At 40.5% G+C, this 19,236-nt stretch overlaps 2 protein-coding genes across 3 annotated transcripts in view; both read left to right on the top strand.

Moving 5' to 3' along the window:
* The window catches only part of LOC135710557 (circumsporozoite protein-like), a 257,106-nt gene that overhangs the window by 106,338 nt on the left and 131,532 nt on the right, over positions 1-19,236 (top strand). The gene's annotated exons all lie outside the window — the stretch shown is intronic.
* Positions 1-19,236, top strand: part of Nrx-IV (neurexin-4) — a 79,873-nt gene that overhangs the window by 49,407 nt on the left and 11,230 nt on the right. The window contains exon 3 of one of the 2 annotated variants that reach the window (XM_065233142.1): positions 11,874-12,070. In XM_065233142.1, the coding sequence (XP_065089214.1) occupies positions 11,874-12,070 (197 nt within the window). Of the gene's footprint in view, positions 1-11,084; positions 11,282-11,873; positions 12,071-19,236 lie in introns of both variants that reach the window. The other variant, XM_065233141.1, reaches the window with a different exon arrangement.

The following is a 19,236-nucleotide window of genomic DNA, read 5'->3' as shown; positions in this document are numbered from 1 at the left end:
AGGGTTCGTTTTGGTAAACCATAAGCTGAATTGATGCCCCAACGATCATATAACGCGAAGAAGCTTGGGATTGAACCCACGGTCTTCTGCTCAGTAAGCAAAAACTTTTTTTAAACCTTTTTAATCATCGAGTTACTGTTATTACCATGCGGTGATGCGGTCATATTAACAAATAAAACGGTTGACGAATCTTGAATGTGGATGGGCTTGAGCTTAGACTCATGATGTTCTGCTCAGTAAGCAAAAACGGTCGCTCTAAGGCCACCGAGGCTCACATTATACCGTTGCTCATGGCAAGTTTCGCAAAATACACGATAAACAAGCGATTTGACCATAAATGTCAATGTCAAATGTAGTATGAAAGGACCTGGGACCGCGGGTTTTTGCTTAGTAAGCAAGCCACTGCAACCGCAAATCTGAAAACTAAAAGCTACGAAAAAGCACTTAGACTGTGTTCTATTTGGTGAATTTTCACTTAAATTTGACAGAATTTCAAATAAACTTGCTATTGTACCAGACTTATTTCTAACAGGCCAGGAATCAATTTTGGCAAACACTTTTTTGAAAATCGGATGATCAACAACTGAGGGATTTTCGGACATTATAATTCTCGAGTAACATTTGAAATGGGCCTATGTCCAAAACGTAAACAAATCTGGTTTTGATACCATTCTTTAGCACCGTGTAGGAAAGTTCCGCATTGTCGAGAAAAATCATTAAAAATAACTCCATTTTCGAAACGGCCGATCAACGCAATTTTTCGATTCATTAATAGGCCCGCACGCTAAAACGGCCAACCATTCATTTATTTCATTTCATTGATACGCCTAGTGACGTAGAAGGGCCGATGATTGAAAATTTTCAAACCAAAGCTAGGCCCTGCTGCTTGAGGCAGGGCCGATGATTTGTTTTGAATTTATTTGACGTTGCAAAAAGGCTTAGCAAAGGGCGTACCATTTCTTTCTGATGGCATGCACAACGGCTTAACAAAAAAGGCCGATCCATTGGAAGATTCACTAAAAGGCTTATTAATTTGTTAAATTAAATTGTTATCGATTTTCATATATTTTTGAAAGCTTTTCGCATATTTTGGATGTTGTATACTGAGATACAGTTACTATTGTTATTGTGAACAATATAAATGCCTAAAATACTTCAATTTTCTTAAATATGAATTGAAAAGTGGCGGAATAATTTAAAATTCATTTTCTGGTTTGTTTACGTTTTGGACATAGGCCCATTTCAAATGTTACTCTAGAATTTATTTTCGAAGTGTCTAATATAAGTGAAAATTCGCCAAATGGAACACAGTCTTACGCTGTGTTCCATTTGTAAAAAATTTTAAATTTGACTCTTCGAAAATAAATCAAGATGTTGGAAAATTCCTCTGCTGTTGATCGATTAATTTTTGAGAAAGTGTTTGTCAAAATTGATTGCTTGTCAGAAATAAGTCTGCTGGAAAAACAGGTTTATTTGAAAATTTTCCATCTGTCAAATTTAAGTGAAAATACAGCAAATGGAACACAGTCTTAGGCCTTCATTAAGTTTTTCTTTCACGTGACATTGAATGTTTCGATTTGCTCTTAACGCATTGTTCTTGCTCACGGTGTCTCTGGTAGAACAACATTAATGAAAAAATCAGTATCACTAAAACACCCACCAAACGAAACCTTATGCTCTCCTCTTTCAAATGAGACTAACCTCGAAATGTTCTACTGGGGGGTCTGGAACCTATTTTTTTAGTGTTTTGGTATGAATTACGGTTGAAAATTATTTTTTAAGCTTGCTTTTCAAAGGATGGTTTGGTCAGTGGAACTTATGATTTGGATACAATTTAATCGTAGCAGGCCATGACTCTAAAATCCTATCTGTCATATGCATTCTGCGCACGTGGTATTGTGAACCAACTTGTGAAAAAGTGAACTTTTGTTGTTTTGTGTCATCGTTTTGATTTGCTGAAAAAAGGTATGGCGCTATCTAATTGAAAAAATATTCAAACGTTTATCTATATACACATATAATTCTAACAGCAAAACTTAAACATGAAACCTAAAAGTCACGAAGAAAATCGTTCGGTGGTGTGCATACTGTGCTTGAAGAAGCTGTATCTTCAACCACTATCAACAAAGGTGGTTCATATTATCGAACAACACTTTCTTCACGATGTTAAACGCTGTCCAGACTGGAGAGTTATAACATGTTATAACGGTTGTCAAATAATTGCAACATAGAAACCACCATCAAGATAGCGCTATAACATGTTATAACCAACAATCAATACGAAACTAACGATTTTAAATTGGCTCACTACTTGACTAGCCTATTGGTCCCAAGCAAACGATTAACGTACCCTATTCTAGTTGAAATTCTAGTACTACGCACTGTTTGTTACGAAATACGAATACGAAACTAACGATTTTAAATTGGCTCACTACTTGACTAGCCTATTGGTCCCAAGCAAACGATTAACGTACCCCATTCTTGTCGAAATTCTACTACTACACAATGTTTGTTTTGATTAGCTATGAAAGTTTGACAGATAAAATGAGGGGTTATTGGTTTTTCCTATCTTTCGAGGGGTGATTCGACAAGCTTGGGACTGAAGATAGTACCAGCGGTGAGGCAAAAAGTTGAGCACGTTTCTTCGGGACCTTCTAGTCTTAGAGTTACCTCTATGTTATAACTCTGTAGTCTGAACGTACTATTAGATCGATAGGTTGGTATTATCCTACAAAAATGTGTCGAGCATGTTCGTATACAGTTTATTCGTATAGTAATCAGAATAATTCTGATAATACCACGCTGTACAAGTACAATTTAAAAGTTGCCACTCGAAGCGCTGATATTTGCGCATGCGAGATATGCATTGCTGCAAGCGTGACAATTTCACCTAAATCCAAGGGGAAACGTGGCAGACCCAGCTCCTCGGGTAATGCAACAAAAAGTGCCAGTTGAGTTTGTGTCCATACTGCTATTCAGAAATGGCAAAAGGTAAACGACATACATGTACCAAGACTGTAGCGAAGCCCAATTTGCTCGGCATTGTCCAGAACGCTCAAGATGCTGGAGACCCTGTCGTTGCGAAGTATTTGAGGGCCAAACCCACGGATGGATGGATGGTCAGGTAAAGCTCTCTAATCTACACGGACTACCATCCAGCTGAAAATCCGCTAGGGTAGGTGTTCCAGTAATAGTGGTGTACCTATAGTTGCGGTATGGAGGTTGTGCCGGAATAGTGAGGAGGACCCTTTGCATCTATAGTTGCGGTAGTGTTCCTATAATAGTGGAAACCATAAGAAACCAACGCATTCTACTATTATAGGAACCAAAGTTAGCAACTACCACAACTACTGGAACAGTGTTCCTATTAATGGAGGATGAGTTTTCTTAAATTGTATGCAATTTTATTACAGTGTAATTTTTCTATCAAAATAGAGGTTAAAAGCTATAGATTGACGTATAACAATTGTGTGTACATCGTATATTTCTAGATAGAGCTGGAATTAGGGCGTAACAGCCTTTGTAAACAATGACTTCTCTCGTTGATTTCTCGGAATTCAAGGCACGCCTACACAAACCTTCATATCCATCGGGTAGGAGAAGTATTCCTCTACTCGATGGTGATGTCGATTTGCCAGTGAGAGCCATGGCTTCCGAGAAATCATCAAGACAAGTCATTGTTTACAAAAGCTGTTACGCCCTAATTCCAGCTCTATCTAGATTTATTGTTTAATTAATAAATTGGCTTAGTACCTCCACTACTGGCTCACCCACCCTACTACTGGTGTTCAGGTAAAAAGGACATCTGTCCGCTTACGATTTGATTTTGATAAAAAAAAAGTACCAGACGGACATTACAACTGAGCACCTGTCTAAGGGGCTAGACATCGAAATCGCCCCCAACGTCTCTTCTAAAATAACAATCCTAAACCAATCACTCCAGCGTTTTTTCGAGGTAGCTGAATTACCATTCTATTTTAACGATAGTGGAGAAATGGGTTTGAAGCCAGTGGTCTATTGTAACGACGTGCATGGTAGGTAGAGCATGTTATATCCAAAAGAGGCGTTGATTTGACAAGCTCGTTCTGTAAAATCAATGTTGACGGAGGGGGTGGTTCTTTTAAAGTGACTATGTCCATTATCGAAAGATCTCAAACCACGAACTCCAAGTTGAATGAAACAGGAGGCCATTGCAAGGATACTGGTGTCAAATGCTTTTATTGTTATAGCAGTTGCTCCAGGAGTCCCGAGAAATATGCTAATATCGCAAAGATATGGAGTACAGCTTGGGGAAGACAGCTTTTGATCATGAGTAAAACCGGAGTTAATTTTGAGTAACTCTGAGTAACTCGCGTTGCTCAACATAAAATACTGTCAAGCAATGCAAAGCAACAACGGTGCGCTATGCTTTACTGGGAAGATCTTTCAGCAATGAAAGGGCAATTGCACGTGTTTGAAAGGAACTACAAGCTGCCCCCTCAAAATCGATGGAAGATTTTTATGGTGACCTTACGGAACAGACAGAGCTGTCTTGCTTTACTGCTGGATTTTGTACAATCTTTAGGAGGGTTCCAGTCAATCGCCAAGGGGATTTATGGCAGTCTCAGTAGAGATTCCGAACAAGCCTAGGGGGAATTTCAGACAATCCCAGTAAGGTTTCTCAAAAATATCAAAGGTAACTTCGGAAAATCCTTAGAAGGAATATGAACTTTCCCAGGGAGGATTCCGGACAATCACAGTAAGAATTTCACTCAATATTGAAGGGGATTCATGACTGTCCAGGGGGATTCCAAATAATCCAGTCAATCCAAAGGTAGATTCTGGACAATCCCAGTATGAAAAAATGGTATGTGGTGGTTCCTACATCCCTTCGACGATCGCTCATTGACAAACTTCATATAAGTTTCAGAATAGAATCAACTATGAAGTTGGCCAGAATTGACCTATTTCGACCTGGGATGAACAGTTAAATAAAAGACCGCTCCTTTTGTGCTAAATATCGTTCAACACATCAAGGTGGTGCATGGAGGGACTAATCAAAATGAATAACTCTGGTGGAAAAATTGAATCACGCTAAAAATTTGGAGGTGCACATTTAATTGAAAATGTCTGGTGGAAAGTTTGCTACACTGTGGTGAATGTAGAAGCAAGGTTTATTCATTTTTCTGGTGCATAATTTGCTTCGGTCTGATGAATGCAAGCTTCATTGCAAATTTATGGTGGAACATTTGCAGCATTCTGGTGCATGAAGAGGCAAAGCCTGAAAATTGCACCACAAAGGTGCATTGTGAAACAAACTTCACTTACAATTTTTGGTGCACCGTTCTGATGAATGGAGGAGTATGCTTTAATGAAAATTTCTGGTGCAAAATTTCTGGTGGAATACTTGCACTGGTTTGGTAAATGAATGTACAAGCTTTATTTAAAATTAAGCCATATTGAAAATTTCTGGTGGAAAATCTACACCGTTCTGGTGAACGGATGGGCAAGCTTTACGGAAAATTTTTGGTCTTTAATGTGCATCCTTCTGCTGAATAGAGAAAAAAAAATTAATAATAATTTCTGGTGTAAAATTTGCACCATTCTGATGATTGGAAGAAAGTTGCTGTACTGAAAATTTATGATGAAAAATCTGAAAATAGGTGCAAGCTTTATTTGGTGAAAAACCTGCAAAATTCTGATGACAGGATAAGCAAAATGGAAAAGAAAATCTGCACAAATCAGAATATTGGAGAAGCAATTTTTATTGAACATTAACGGTGGAAAATCTACCTCGCTCTGGTCAATTGAAATTGTCTGTGTAAAATTAACTGTGGGCAAGTTTATATTGAAAATTCCTGGTGCAAGATTTGCAACAATCTGCTGCATGGAGGAAGAAGCTGAATTGAACATTTCTGATAGAAAAACTACAACGTTTTGGTGAATGGACGGATCACTTAAACTTGGCTTCCGAGAAGAACCTCAAGGGTATTGCATTCTAAAGACAGTTCCAAAAGAAAATATTTCTGGGGATGATTCCATGAAAATTCTGCGAATAATTTCTTGTGAACCCTGCAGATAGTTCCAAGATAATTTCGAATATAATACCGAGAGAATCAAATTTTGTATGAAATTTCAAAGGGTTGATCAAGGGAATTCCGAGGATGATTTCAAGCTCATTCTGGGAAGAGTTTTTGTAGAACACAGAGTAAATTCTTCTGAAACTTTAGGGGAATTTCAACTCCAAGGTGTTCTGAGAAAAAAAAAAAGTTCTAAAATATTCCGAGAAGAACCTCAAGGATATTGAATTCTTAGAGCAGTACCAAAATATTTCTGGGGAGAGTTCAACGAAAATTCTGCGGATAATTTTTAGTGCACCCTGCAGATAGTTCCAAGATAATTTCGAAAGTAGTACCGAGAAAATCAAATATTGAGTAAAATTCCAAAGGGATTTTAAGCAAAATTTCAAGCGAATTCCGAGGATAATTTCAAGCTCATTCCGGGAAAAAATTCTGAAACTCTAAAGGAATTTCTGTTTCCAGGTGTTCTGAGAAAAAATCATGAAGAGTTCTAAGTAAAATTCCAGTGGATTTCTGAAATGAATTTCAAAAAACTCTTAGGAGAGTTCTAAAATCTGAGACTCAAGCATATTGAATTCTGAGGACAGTTCCAAAGCATTTCTGGAGAGTATTCCAAGAAAATTCTTCGAATAATTTCTAGTGAATCCTGCAGATAGCTCCAAGATAATTCCGAAAAGAATACCGAGAAAATTAAATTTTGAACAAAATTCCAAAGGGATGTTGAGGAAAATTTCAAGGGAGTACCGATAATTTCTAGCTCATTCCGGGAATAATTTTGAAAATAGTGTCGCTAGTATCCAATCTACGAAGTATATCATAACAACGCTAACGCTATACCGAGGTAGTTCTTCTGAAACTCTAAGGGCTTTCAGACTTCTCTGAAAATTTCAAAACATTTGTTACCGTGGTTAAAAAGTTGCAGCTGTTTATGTGCGTTGGAATAAATTCGGGTTTGTCCTTTATATCGTCTTTAAAACATGTTGAATGTTCAGCATCATTTCCTGTCACCCCGACTGGCGGTACTTTGGGACAAGGTTGACATGCTCAATCCTTCGCACAAGTCGTAATTCCGTTAACAATCCTGTACTCGTTTGTCAAAATAATTTTGTGCGCTTTTGTTCCATATTGTACATATTGTTTAAACCTTTTCAATGATCCTATTAGCCTTGGAATTTAGTTAAAAATTTGAAAAAAATAGAACTGCAATTTTCGCTGAAAACTACCAAGTTCAACGCACTCGCACTGTACTGTTGCGGAACATTGCGAACACCTTCCGAGGAAAACCAGTGACAATCATTGCAAATGAGACGAGCGATTGTAGCCACCACGAGCAGTTTGCGATTGTCATCAGGTATATTGATAATGATGGGATTAAATTTCCCATTCCATTGGCTGTCTGAGAGCAGTTTGCATTGAAGAAGATGAACCACCACCGGAGCAAAAAATAGATAAAATTAGCTAAATTGAACAGTAGGCAAACAATGGTGGGTGGACAGCACCATCCACCACGCACTTTGGAGTACTCCCTATCCTCAGACTAAATGCACCACAGAAGAAAAAAAAATGCCCCTCCTTACCAAGATTCCTGTGCACGCTAGTAAGCCTCTTCTATTAAGAGAATTCGGCATGATTTTTTTTAGACATAATTCTCTTAATAGGAGGGGCTTAAAATTTACAACTTTCTTTCCTTTATTTAACGTCGGTCTCTATTCCGCAATCTAGTGCCAATCACCGACGGACATCGATTGCCATCCATTGACGGCAACCGAATGTGCAGGAAGGCAGCTTCCACACCTGCATAGGATATCGCACCCATTCACAATACACATGAGCCGGGACCAACGGGTTTACTTCCCTTCCGAAGGAAGACGTGACCAGAGATTTTTATGCCTCAGAAAAATCCCACCGACCTCGGCTGGGGATTGAACCCAGACCCATTGGGGTGTTAGAAAGCAGTCACGCTTACCACTACACCATCGGTGCCGGCAAAAATTTACAACAAAAGGCATAAAGATAGGTACGGTCTGGCATGCTCAGTGCTTGGAATCAATATTCGGCGACTGTGTTAGGGAAACCACATTTCCCATCACAAAACGCCTCGTTTTCTGATGTCAAAATTACGCATTTTCGTAGAAAAAACGCACAGAACTTTTGGTTTATTCAATAGACAATAAAAAAGCGAAAATTGATTGGAGGAACTTCTTGCTAAAAAATTTCCAATGGCGAGATATTCACGATCAATCATATAAATTCGAGATTTTTTGCTTTTTCTAGTGTCCTGAGAAAACCTTACGCAGTGTTTCTGGTTATTTGACATGGTCATGTGGTATTTGGTCATTGGGAGAATTTTTATGTTCCACTTCAATACTTGACGCATTTGACCACAAACGTTTGGTTGCTATACATTATCAAATAGCTTTGGGAGTGATGTGGCTGGCAGCAAGGTGAGCGAACGTTCAATGAAAATTAACTCTTAAACAACAATAATTTATGGTGGTCCTGAAAAGAACCGTTTTGTCGTGATGGTTGAGTAATGCTGAGCTATTAGGGTGTTCAACACGGATGAGACTGGCGAGCTGTATGTTGCTTGGAACGAGGGTAACGCGCTTGCATAGATGGCCCACGACGAGCAACTGAATCCGATCAGCGGTTGAGGGCAGCCTTGATAGCTAGCTGCTTGCGAGGAGCCTTTCGTTGTGCACTGGAGAATACCACCACTCACCACACGCGGTGATTGAATGAACAGCGTTCGTTGAGACCGGATGGAATTCAATTTTGAAATCTGTGTTAGGGAAAGCGCTTTTCGCAGGCAATCGGTAACCATTTTATGATCGTAGCAACACTTGCACATTCGTGCAATTTTGAATAGTGACATTTTGAAAAATTTGAAATCCTTAATTTTAACAGATTCGTAGAAAAATTTCCTATTGATTTGCGTATTCAGAATTCCATCATCTCTGGATCAAACCCAGACCACATTCATGCCAATGAATGCAATGTAGCAGTTTCGTAGCTAAATTTTTAATCGATTGGCAGGTTTAGAGTTAAAATCCATCCATTCAGAGTTATATGTGGTCAAAACCTGACCACTTTTCGTAATGCGGTCAATTTTGGTTTTTTTGTTTAAATTTCACCCCTAATATGTTGCCGAATGGCGTAATCCTACGTCAAATTGCACAAATTGAAAGAGCGGTGAAAGGTATTGATAACCATAATGAGGTTTCGTTTCAACTCGATAATCGCAATTACTTTCATTGAAAGTGATGAGCAAAGCAACGACGGGAAAATCCTCAGCCAGTTTTTCGTTCTAAGCGTGCTTCTTTTTCATTTTCATTTCGTGCTGATAGTCTAGCTAGGCGTTATAGAAATGATGCGTTGAACACGTTGTATGAAAAAGAGAAAACTCAAGTTCATTTAAGAGCTTCGAAAAGGTAGAGCCCTGATTGTGATGCGTTGCTTGAGTTAAATTGATACAAGCAACCTCTTTGAGACATGTCAATTCGACCAATGACCTTCTTCTACAACCGATGCGGGTTACAGTGGCGCCCCAAGTCTGTAGTCCAGATCAATATAATGACACTGCAGACTGCCAAAAACATTATCGTTATGTCCTTCTCTTATAGTAACATCGGATCAGTGCAGTGCAGAGGAAAGCATAGAGAAGTCGGAAGGAAAATGATAAACAAACAGAAGAACATAGCAGATACCTACCTACAATACTTATGTTGGTTGATGATCCGTGACACACATATTGAAGCCCAAGCATAAAGCAGAATTAAGGATACCGCAGCCTGATTGTCGTGCCGAAATTTATGCTTTTGTTATATTTAAGGTATAAAGCAATTTAGGGCGTACGGTCTTCGTCGCTGTAATTGTGTTGTTTTGAACGTTGTGAACTACCCAAAGAAACGCGCTATCGGTTTTCAGGATTATGGCTCATGGGAACAGCGTTTTGAATAAATTAGTTTGAACCTTTTTTTTCAAATGAGGAAGTGTGCTGCATTTGATGAAAGTCGTTGACGTGCATTATAATTAGGCCTAATTTATTTGTTCGATTCGGATGGAATGGGTTAATTGCGGTAAAGGGGGTGAGAATCGATTTCATTTGAATTTCGCCGGAAATTTTTCTATCAAGGAAAAAAGTCGTTGTCATAGTGTCGTAGTTGTAGTGTTCCCTCCTTTTTTAAATTTGTACAATTGTTAAGCATGCTTGAGAGATGGATACGTTTGAGAGTGTGATATGTGTCGTTCGTTTTGCTTGGTTAAGAGATTTCGTCATACTTCGATCGGAAAACAATGTGTTCTGGTTCTCACATTATTTTATCGAATTTTTCCCCCTGACGTTTTTCCCTGGTAACTGGATCTAGGCGGAATGAGATTTATTATTATTATTACTTCATAAATGCTTTGAGCTCAGGATATACTCTATACTCAAGGGGATTGATTGTTTCAAATAGGGTTACCAGATACATATTTTAGAATATTGAACAGAAGTTGCAAACGGCCGTTTGATTAGTAATGTTGCATTAATGGCCCTTCGCTCAATTTCAGCTTCTGTTCAATGTTCACACTGCCGTACTCTAGCGATCAATCTATCCTCTTCAGAACTTTATCTAGCTAATAAATTATCACACTAAAGCTTCTTATCCATATTAGTATAGCATTTCCTCCCAACTCTGAAAATTTCACAATGGTGACCCTATTCTCGACAAAATGTTCACAGATCAATGGTTGTATTTAAACGAATCCAGGTTGCCGTAAGGGGAATACAAGAACCGCCGTGGGGTGCCATTTCTTCCTTGAGGCCTCGTTTCACCACAGGTGCCACCGTTGCTACCCCTCGGTCTGGTTGTTTTCGGAAGTCTCGAATTTGTTCAACCGCAATTTGATTCGCTACGGTTGCGCTGCTTTGACTCGGTAGTGCTGAACCATTTCTCCTAGCTGTGCGCTTCCTCGTCTTGATCGGTGTAGAGTCGAAAAACAAAAACATTCAAAACCCACATGTCTTTCTGGTTCCTCTACTAGCTGGCAGTGCCTGGACCGCTCAGCAGTCAGACTTCGAGCAGCAGCTCATGATTGATCTGGGCACGGTGAGGAACGTGACCAGAATCGAAATCCAGGGCCGTCCGCACAGTAACGAGTACGTCACCGAGTTCAGTATCAGCTACGGCTTCAATGGACAGGATTATATCGACTACAAAGAACCCGGTGGCAACACTAAGGTAAACAAGGCCCGTTTCCGGGCCCCCTTATGCAACCTCCAGGCGACAACGAATGAACCATCACGACATACTTCACAGCTGTTCCTTTCACTGTCACTTCACTTTTCCTGTAAATATACATAGAGCGTAACAAAGTCACCCTTGGCTTCCGGTGATTCGTCTTTTTTCACCGCACTGTCTACTGAGATTTGCATAACAAACGCCTCCTAATCCACCCATTCTCGCCGCTTACTTGGATTTGACACGGTGATGGTTTTACACAAAATAATGGTGTTGGCTGATTGAATTAGATTTATGTTGGCTTTTTATTTTATTTTTATTTTAGCTTAAGTCTAGTCAGTAAGATCGTTCACACAATCCTAGTTTGGCAATCAATACTAATACTAATAATTGACACCCTTTTTCTCCATTATGCTGCCACATCCATCTGGGAATGAAATACGAAAAACCAAACCAAATCGATACAAAAATCGATGTCCTCCACTAATCCACTACATTCCAACTCAAAACACTCGAAAAATCCACCCGAACTAACCGAAATAACAACACCCAAAACCGCGGTCTGGTTCCGTTTCGGGGGTCGACGAAATAGCCCGCTCGGCCTGGACGCCGGTCGAGAATACCTACTTCCACTTTCTGACCATCGACCTGGGCGGGCGGAAGATGGTCCGGAAGATTGCGACGGCCGGCCGGGCCACCACCAACGAGTGCGTCACCGAGTACATCGTCCAGTACTCGGACGACGGCGAGATGTGGAAGTCGTTCACCGATAGCGACGGGGAGGAGCAGGTAAATGGATGAGGGGAATTTTTATTTATATGTGTCGGTTTGCAGGAGGTAAATCTGCATCTAAATGTGAAAGAACTGGTTGCAGATTACTACTGATGGCTTGTAGATTTATGTGTTCTGTAGAATTATTGTGGGATCTGTGACTAATTTTATTCGAAAAAGGGAGATGATTGCTAGTGGGATCGTAATAATAATATCACTGACAAAGAGACGTAACTCTACGTCGAAATAACGCACAACATTTACAAAATTTGAAACTAGAAATAATTTCGTTCCATCAAAATCGGTCAAGAAAATACGAAATGGTTGCAATATCTATTTTTTAGGGAAAAGCTTACTCTTGCCGATTTTTTTTCTGTAGGTTTGCTGTAAGAAATCCGTATGCTGCAGAAAGTACGGGAACATACTTTTGCTTTTAGCTGTACAGAATCTTACAGAAAAACAAGTATGGGAACAGACCGAGGAGGCGACACATCTAAATCTCAATTCTAGATGGCCGAACAATCTCACACCAGCGAATGAATCTTCGATAAATCTTCTATCATTTTGGACATCTATTTGCATTGCGCATCATATTTTTACAGTCGTCATTAATCTTCTTTCTATCTACTCTAGATTCCAGGCGTTTCTGACTTAGATTCTAGCCGTTACTAACGAAGATTTCTGACATTTCCGATTAAGATTCCAAACGGTCATGATGGAGATTCCAAACATATTTGGCGGTGATATTAAAAGTTCTTAGTTTTCGAACAGAGATTCCAAACATTCCTAAAGGAAGTACCAGACTTTCCCGACTGATATGTCAGACCTTCCCCATGGAGGTTTCTTCTGTTCCAGACTTTTTCGACGGAGATAACAGACGTTCCTAAAGATGATTTCAGACTTTCCCAGCGGATATTTCAAACATTTTCGACGATGATTTCAAAAGTTTCCAACTTGGTTATTGGACTTTCTAAACGGAGATTCCAGACGTTGCTAATGGAAGTAGCATACTTTCCCGACAGAGGTTGCAGACTTTCCTCACGGAGGATTCATCTGTTATATAAGATGATTCCAGAATTTCTCAACGGAGAATAGAGACGTTCGTTACTTGAATTCCAGACTTTTCTGACTTAGATTCTAGACGTTTCCGAACACGATTCTGGACGACCCCAAAGATGATGCTAGATTTTCCAAACATAAATCGTTTAAGATAGGGATGACTTAGGTTTGAGACGCTCCAGCAGATTATTCCAGACCTTCCTGACGGAGGTTCCAGACGTTCCGAAGATGGTTCAAGACGATCACAACGATGATTCCAATAGACTTTCCAGACACAAAATCAAAACGTTTTCGACAGGGTTACTGGTTCTCCCGACGGAGATTCGAGGCGTTCTTAACTTGGAATAAAGATGTCCTTCACTTAGATTCGAGACGTTCTCAAAGGAGATTCCAGAAGTTTCTGACTGAGATCCATTCGTTCTCGAATTTGGTGTTCCCGGCGATGATTTCAGACTTTCCCCACGTAGGTTCCAGATGTTATCAAAGATGACGGAGATTTCAAACATTGTCGGCGATGATTTTAAGAATTCCAAAACATTAGACGTTCCAAACCGAGGTTTCAGACGTTTCTAATGGAAGTTCCAGACTATCATGGTGGAGATTTCATCTGTTCCCGAAGATGATTCCAGACTTTCTCGACGGGATTAGAGACGTTCGTTACTTGAATTTCATACGTTTCTGACTTAGATTCGATACGAAGACGAAGAAGAGTCTGGACGATCCCAAAGATGATTATAGACTGTCCTAACAGAAATTCCAATCGTTTTCGACAGGGATGACATAGATTCGAGGCGCTCCAGCAGAAGATTCCATACGTTCCTGTCACAGGTTCTAGACGTTTGACGATGATTACGGGCGATACCAAAGATGATTCCAGCCGACTTTCCAAACAGAAAATGAAAACATCTTCGACAGACGGAGATTCGAGACGTTCTTAACTTGAAATAAAGATGTCACTAACGAAGTTCTCGAAGGAGATTCCAAAAGTTCCTGACTGAGATTCCATTCGTTTTCGATTTGAATTTGGAATGTTCCTGTAAGAGACCTTCCCCATGAAGGTTCTCAACATGGTCTTAACTTAGATTCGAGACGTTCTCGACGGAGATTCCAAAAGTTCCTGACTGAGATTCCATTCGTTTTCGATTTGAATTTGGAATGTTCCTGTAAGAGACCTTCCCCATGAAGGTTCTCAACATGGTCTTAACTTAGATTCGAGACGTTCTCGACGGAGATTCCAGACGTTCCTGAAGATGATTCCAGACTTTCCCAGCGGAGTTTTAAAATATTTTCGACGATGATTTTAAAAGATCCCAACTTGTTTATTGGACGTTCTGAACGGATATTCCAGATGTTCTGAATGGAAGTACCAGATTTTCCCGTCAGAGGTTGCAGACTTTCCTCACGGAGGTTTCATCTGTGTCCGAAGACGATTCCAGACTTTCTCGACGGAGATTAGAGACGTTCGTAGCATGAATTCCAGACGTGCCTGACTTAGATTTGAGACGTTCCCGAACACGATTCTGGACGATCCCAAAGATTATGCTAAACTTTCCAAACAAAAATTCCAATCGTTTTCAACAGGGATGACTTAGGTTCGAGACGCTCCAGCAGATTATTCCAGACCTTCCTGACGGAGGTTCCAGACGTTCCGAAGATGGTTCAAGACGATCACAACGATGATTCCAGTAGACTTTCCAGACACAAAATCAAAACGTTTTAGAAAGGGATTCCTGGTTCTCCCGAGGGAGAATCGAGGCGTTTTTAACTTGGAATAAAGATGTCCCTCACTTAGATTCGAGACGTTCTCGAAGGAGATTCCAGAAGTTTCTGACTGGGATCCAGTCGTTCTCGATTTGGCGATGATTTCAGAATTTCCCCACGTAGGACTTTTTCGATGGAGATTATAGATGTTTGTAACTTAGACTCCAGACGTGCCTGACTTTGATTCGAAACTTTTCCGACGGAGACTCCAGACGTTTCCGAAGAAGATTCCGGACGGTCATGACGGAGATTTCGAACATTTTCGGCGATGATATTAAACATTCCATCACTTGGTTATTAGACGTTCTGAACCGAGATTTCAGACGTTCCTAATGGAAGTTCCAGACTATCATGGCAGAGATTTCATCAGTTCCCGAAGATGATTCCAGACTTTCTCGACGGAGATTAGAGACGTTCGTTACTTGAATTCCATACGTTTCTGACTTAGATTCGAGACGAAGACGAAGAAGATTCTGAACAATCCCCAGTGGCGTCGCCCTAACCTCAATCTACCTGTTCAACAACTCTCAAAACTTCAAAAAATTAAAAATAAAATGGCTTCCAGATAATACAAATCAATGAAACCATAAGACGCTGTGCCTTTTGAAACTTATCTGAATGTAAGCATGACCCTTAATAACGTTTTCAAAGTCGTTGAACAGGTAAAAAGTGAGGTTACGCGATGCCACTGACAATCCCAAAGATGATGCTAGACTGTCCTAACAGAAATTCTAATCGTTTTCGACAGGGATGACTTAGATTCGAGACGCTCCAGCAGAAGATTCCAGACGTTCCTGTCGCAGGTTCTAGACGTTTGACGATGATTACAGACGATACCAAAGATCAAGACCAACAATTGAAATGGCCTTAACTCCATTTTGTAAACAAACCTTGTAAGGCCATTTTCTCGCGAACCGAAGTCCGCAAAGGCAAACCAACATAATGAACAGGTAGGGGAAATTCTCCTCTACCCGATTGTGGTTTAGGTTTGCGAATGAAGATTTCGGTTCCCGAGAAAATGGCCTTACAAGGTTTGTTTACAAAATGGAGTTAAGGCCATTTCAATTGTTGGTCTTGAGATGACTCCAGCCGACTTTCCAGACAGAAAATCAAAACATCTTCGACAGAGATTCCCGACTATCCCGCTGGAGATTTGAGACGTTCTTAACATGAAATAAAGATGTCCCTAACTTAGTTTTGTGACGTTCTCGAAAGAGATTCCACAAGTTCCTGACTGAGATTTCATTCGTTTTCGATTTGAATTTGGGATGTTCCTGGTGGAGACCTTCCCCATGAAGGTTCTCAGCATGATTTTAACTTAGATTTGAGGCATTCTCGACGGAGATTCCAGACGTTCCTGAAGATGATTGCAAACTTTCCCAGCAGAGATTTCAAATATTTTTGACGATGATTTTAAAAGATCCCAACTTGTTTATTGGACGTTCTGAACGGAGATTCCAGACGTTCTGAATGGAAGTACCAGATTTTTCCGTCAGAGGTTGCGGACTTTCCTCACGGACGTTTCATCTGTGTCCGAAGACGATTTCAGACCTTCTCGACGGAGATTAGAGACGTTTGTAACATGAATTCCAGACGTGCCTGACTTAGATTCGAGACGTTCCCGAAGAGGATTTTGGACGACCCCAAAGATGATGCTAGATTTTCCAATCAGAGATTCCAATCGTTTTAGACAGGGATGACTTAGATTCGAGACGCTATAGCAGATTATTCCAGACCTTCCTGATGGAGGTTCCAGACGTTTCGAAGATGGTTCAAGTCGATCACAACGATGATTCCAGTAGACTTTCCAGACACAAAATCAAAACGTTTTCGACAGGGATTCCTGGTTCTCCAGACCGAGATTCGAGGCGTTCTTAACTTGGAATAAAGATGTCCCTCACTTAGATTCGAGACGTTCTCAAAGGAGATTCCAGAAGTTTCTGACTGAGATCCAGTCGTTCTCGATTTGGCGATGATTTCAGAATTTCCCCATGTAGGTTCCAGCTGTTCCCAAAGATGATTCCGGACTTTTTCGATGGAGATTAGAGACGTTTGTAATTTAGACTCCAGACGTGCCTGACTTTGATTCGAAACTTTTCCGACGGAGACTCCAGACCTTTCCGAAGAAGATGCCGGACGGTCATGACGGAGATTTCGAACATTTTCGGCGATGATATTAAAAATTCCAACACTTGGTTATTAGACGTTCCAAATCGAGATTTCAGACGTTCCTAATGGAAGTTCCAGACTATCATTGCAGAGATTTCATCTGTTCCCGAAGATGATTCCAGACTTTCTCGACGGAGATAAGAGACGTTCGTTACTTGAATTCCATACGTTTCTGATTTAGATGCGAGGCGAAGACGAAGAAGATTCTGGACGATCCCAAAGATGATTCTAGACTGTCCTAACAGAAATTCCAATCGCTTTCGACTGGGATGACTTAGATTCGAGACGCTTTAGCAGAACATTTCAGACGTTCCTGTCACAGGTTCTAGACGTTTGACGATGATTACGGACGATACCAAAGATGATTCCAGCCGACTTTCCAAACAGAAAATGAAAACATCTTCGACAGATGGAGATTCGAGACGTTCTTAACTTGAAATAAAGATGTCACTAACGAAGTTCTCGAAGGAGATTCTACAAGTTGCTGACTGAGATTCCATTTGTTCTCGATTTGAATTTGGGATGTTCCTGGTAGAGACCTTCCCCATGAAGGTTCAAAATGTATACTGATTCCAAGATTTTGCGACGGAGAATAGAGACGATCATAACTTGGATTCCTGACGTTCTTAACTTAGATTCGAGACGTTCTCGACGGAGATTCCAGACGTTCCTGAAGATGATTCCAGACTTTCAGTAGATACAAATCAGTGAAACTAGAAGACGCTGTGCCTTTTGAAACTTATCTGAATGTAAGCACGACCCTTAATAACGTTTTCAAAGTCGTTGAACAGGTAAAAAGTGAGGTTACGCGACGCCACTGACGATCCCAAAGATGATTCTAGACTGTCCTTACAGAAATTCCAATCGTTTTCGACAGGGATAACATAGATTCGAGACGCTCCAGCAGAAGATTCCATACGTTCCTGTCACAGGTTCTAGACGTTTGACGATGATTACGGGCGATACCAAAGATGATTCCAGCCGACTTTCCAAACAGAAAATGAAAACATCTTCGACAGACGGAGATTCGAGACGTTCTTAACTTGAAATAAATATGTCACTAACGAAGTTCTCGAAGGAGATTCCAAAAGTTCCTGACTGAGATTCCATTCGTTTTCGATTTGAATTTGGAATGTTCCTGTTAGAGACCTTCCCCATGAAGGTTCTCAACATGATCTTAACTTAGATTCAAGACGTTCTCGACGGAGATTCCAGACGTTCCTGAAGATGATTCCAGACTTTCCCAGCAGAGATTTCAAATATTTTCGACGATGATTTTAAAAGATCCCAACTTGTTTGTTGGATGTTCTGAACGGATATTCCAGACGTTCTGAATGGAAGTACCGATTTTCCCGTCAGAGGTTGCAGACTTTCCTCACGGAGGTTTCATCTGTGTCCGAAGACAATTCCCGACTTTCTCGACGGAAATTAGAGACGTTCGTAGCATGAATTCCAAACGTGCCTGACTTAGATTCGAGACGTTCCCGAACACGAATCTGGACGATCCCAAAGATTATGCTAAACTTTCCAAACAAAAATTCCAATCGTTTTCAACAGGGATGACTTAGGTTCGAGACGCTCCAGCAGATTATTCCAGACCTTCCTGACGGAGGTTCCAGACGTTCCGAAGATGGTTCAAGACGACCAAACGATAGAATTTCAGTAGACTTTCCAGACACAAAATCAAAACGTTTTCGACAGGGATTCCTGGTTCTCCAGACCGAGATTCGGGGCGTTCTTAACTTGGAGTAAAGATGTCCCTCACTTAGATTCGAGACGTCCTCTAAGGAGATTCCATAAGTTTCTGACTGAGATCCAGTCGTTCTCGATTTGGCGATGATTTCAGAATTTCCCCACGTAGGTTCCAGCTGTTCCCAAAGATGATTCCGGACTTTTTCGATGGAGATTAGAGACGTTTGTAACTTAGACTCCAGACGTGCCTAACTTTGATTCGAAACTTTTCCGACGGAGACTCCAGACCTTTCCGAAGAAGATTCCGGACGGTCATGACGGAGATTTCGAATATTTTCGGTGATGATTTTAAAAATTCCAAAACATGGTGATTAGACGTTCTGAAACGAGATTTCAGACGTTCCTAATGGAAGTTCCAGACTATCATGGCAGAGATTTCATCTGTTCCCGAAGATGATTCCAGACTTTCTCGACGACATTAGAGACGTTCGTTACTTGAATTC

This window comes from Ochlerotatus camptorhynchus, unplaced genomic scaffold (assembly GCF_037179485.1).
Source record: "Ochlerotatus camptorhynchus isolate MF236.1 unplaced genomic scaffold, CSIRO-AGI_Acam_v1.1 ptg000391l, whole genome shotgun sequence".
In the NCBI taxonomy this organism is placed as follows: domain Eukaryota; kingdom Metazoa; phylum Arthropoda; class Insecta; order Diptera; family Culicidae; genus Ochlerotatus; species Ochlerotatus camptorhynchus.
The sequence above is the reverse complement of the archived record's forward strand: the minus strand, read 5'-3'. Positions and strand labels throughout refer to the sequence as shown.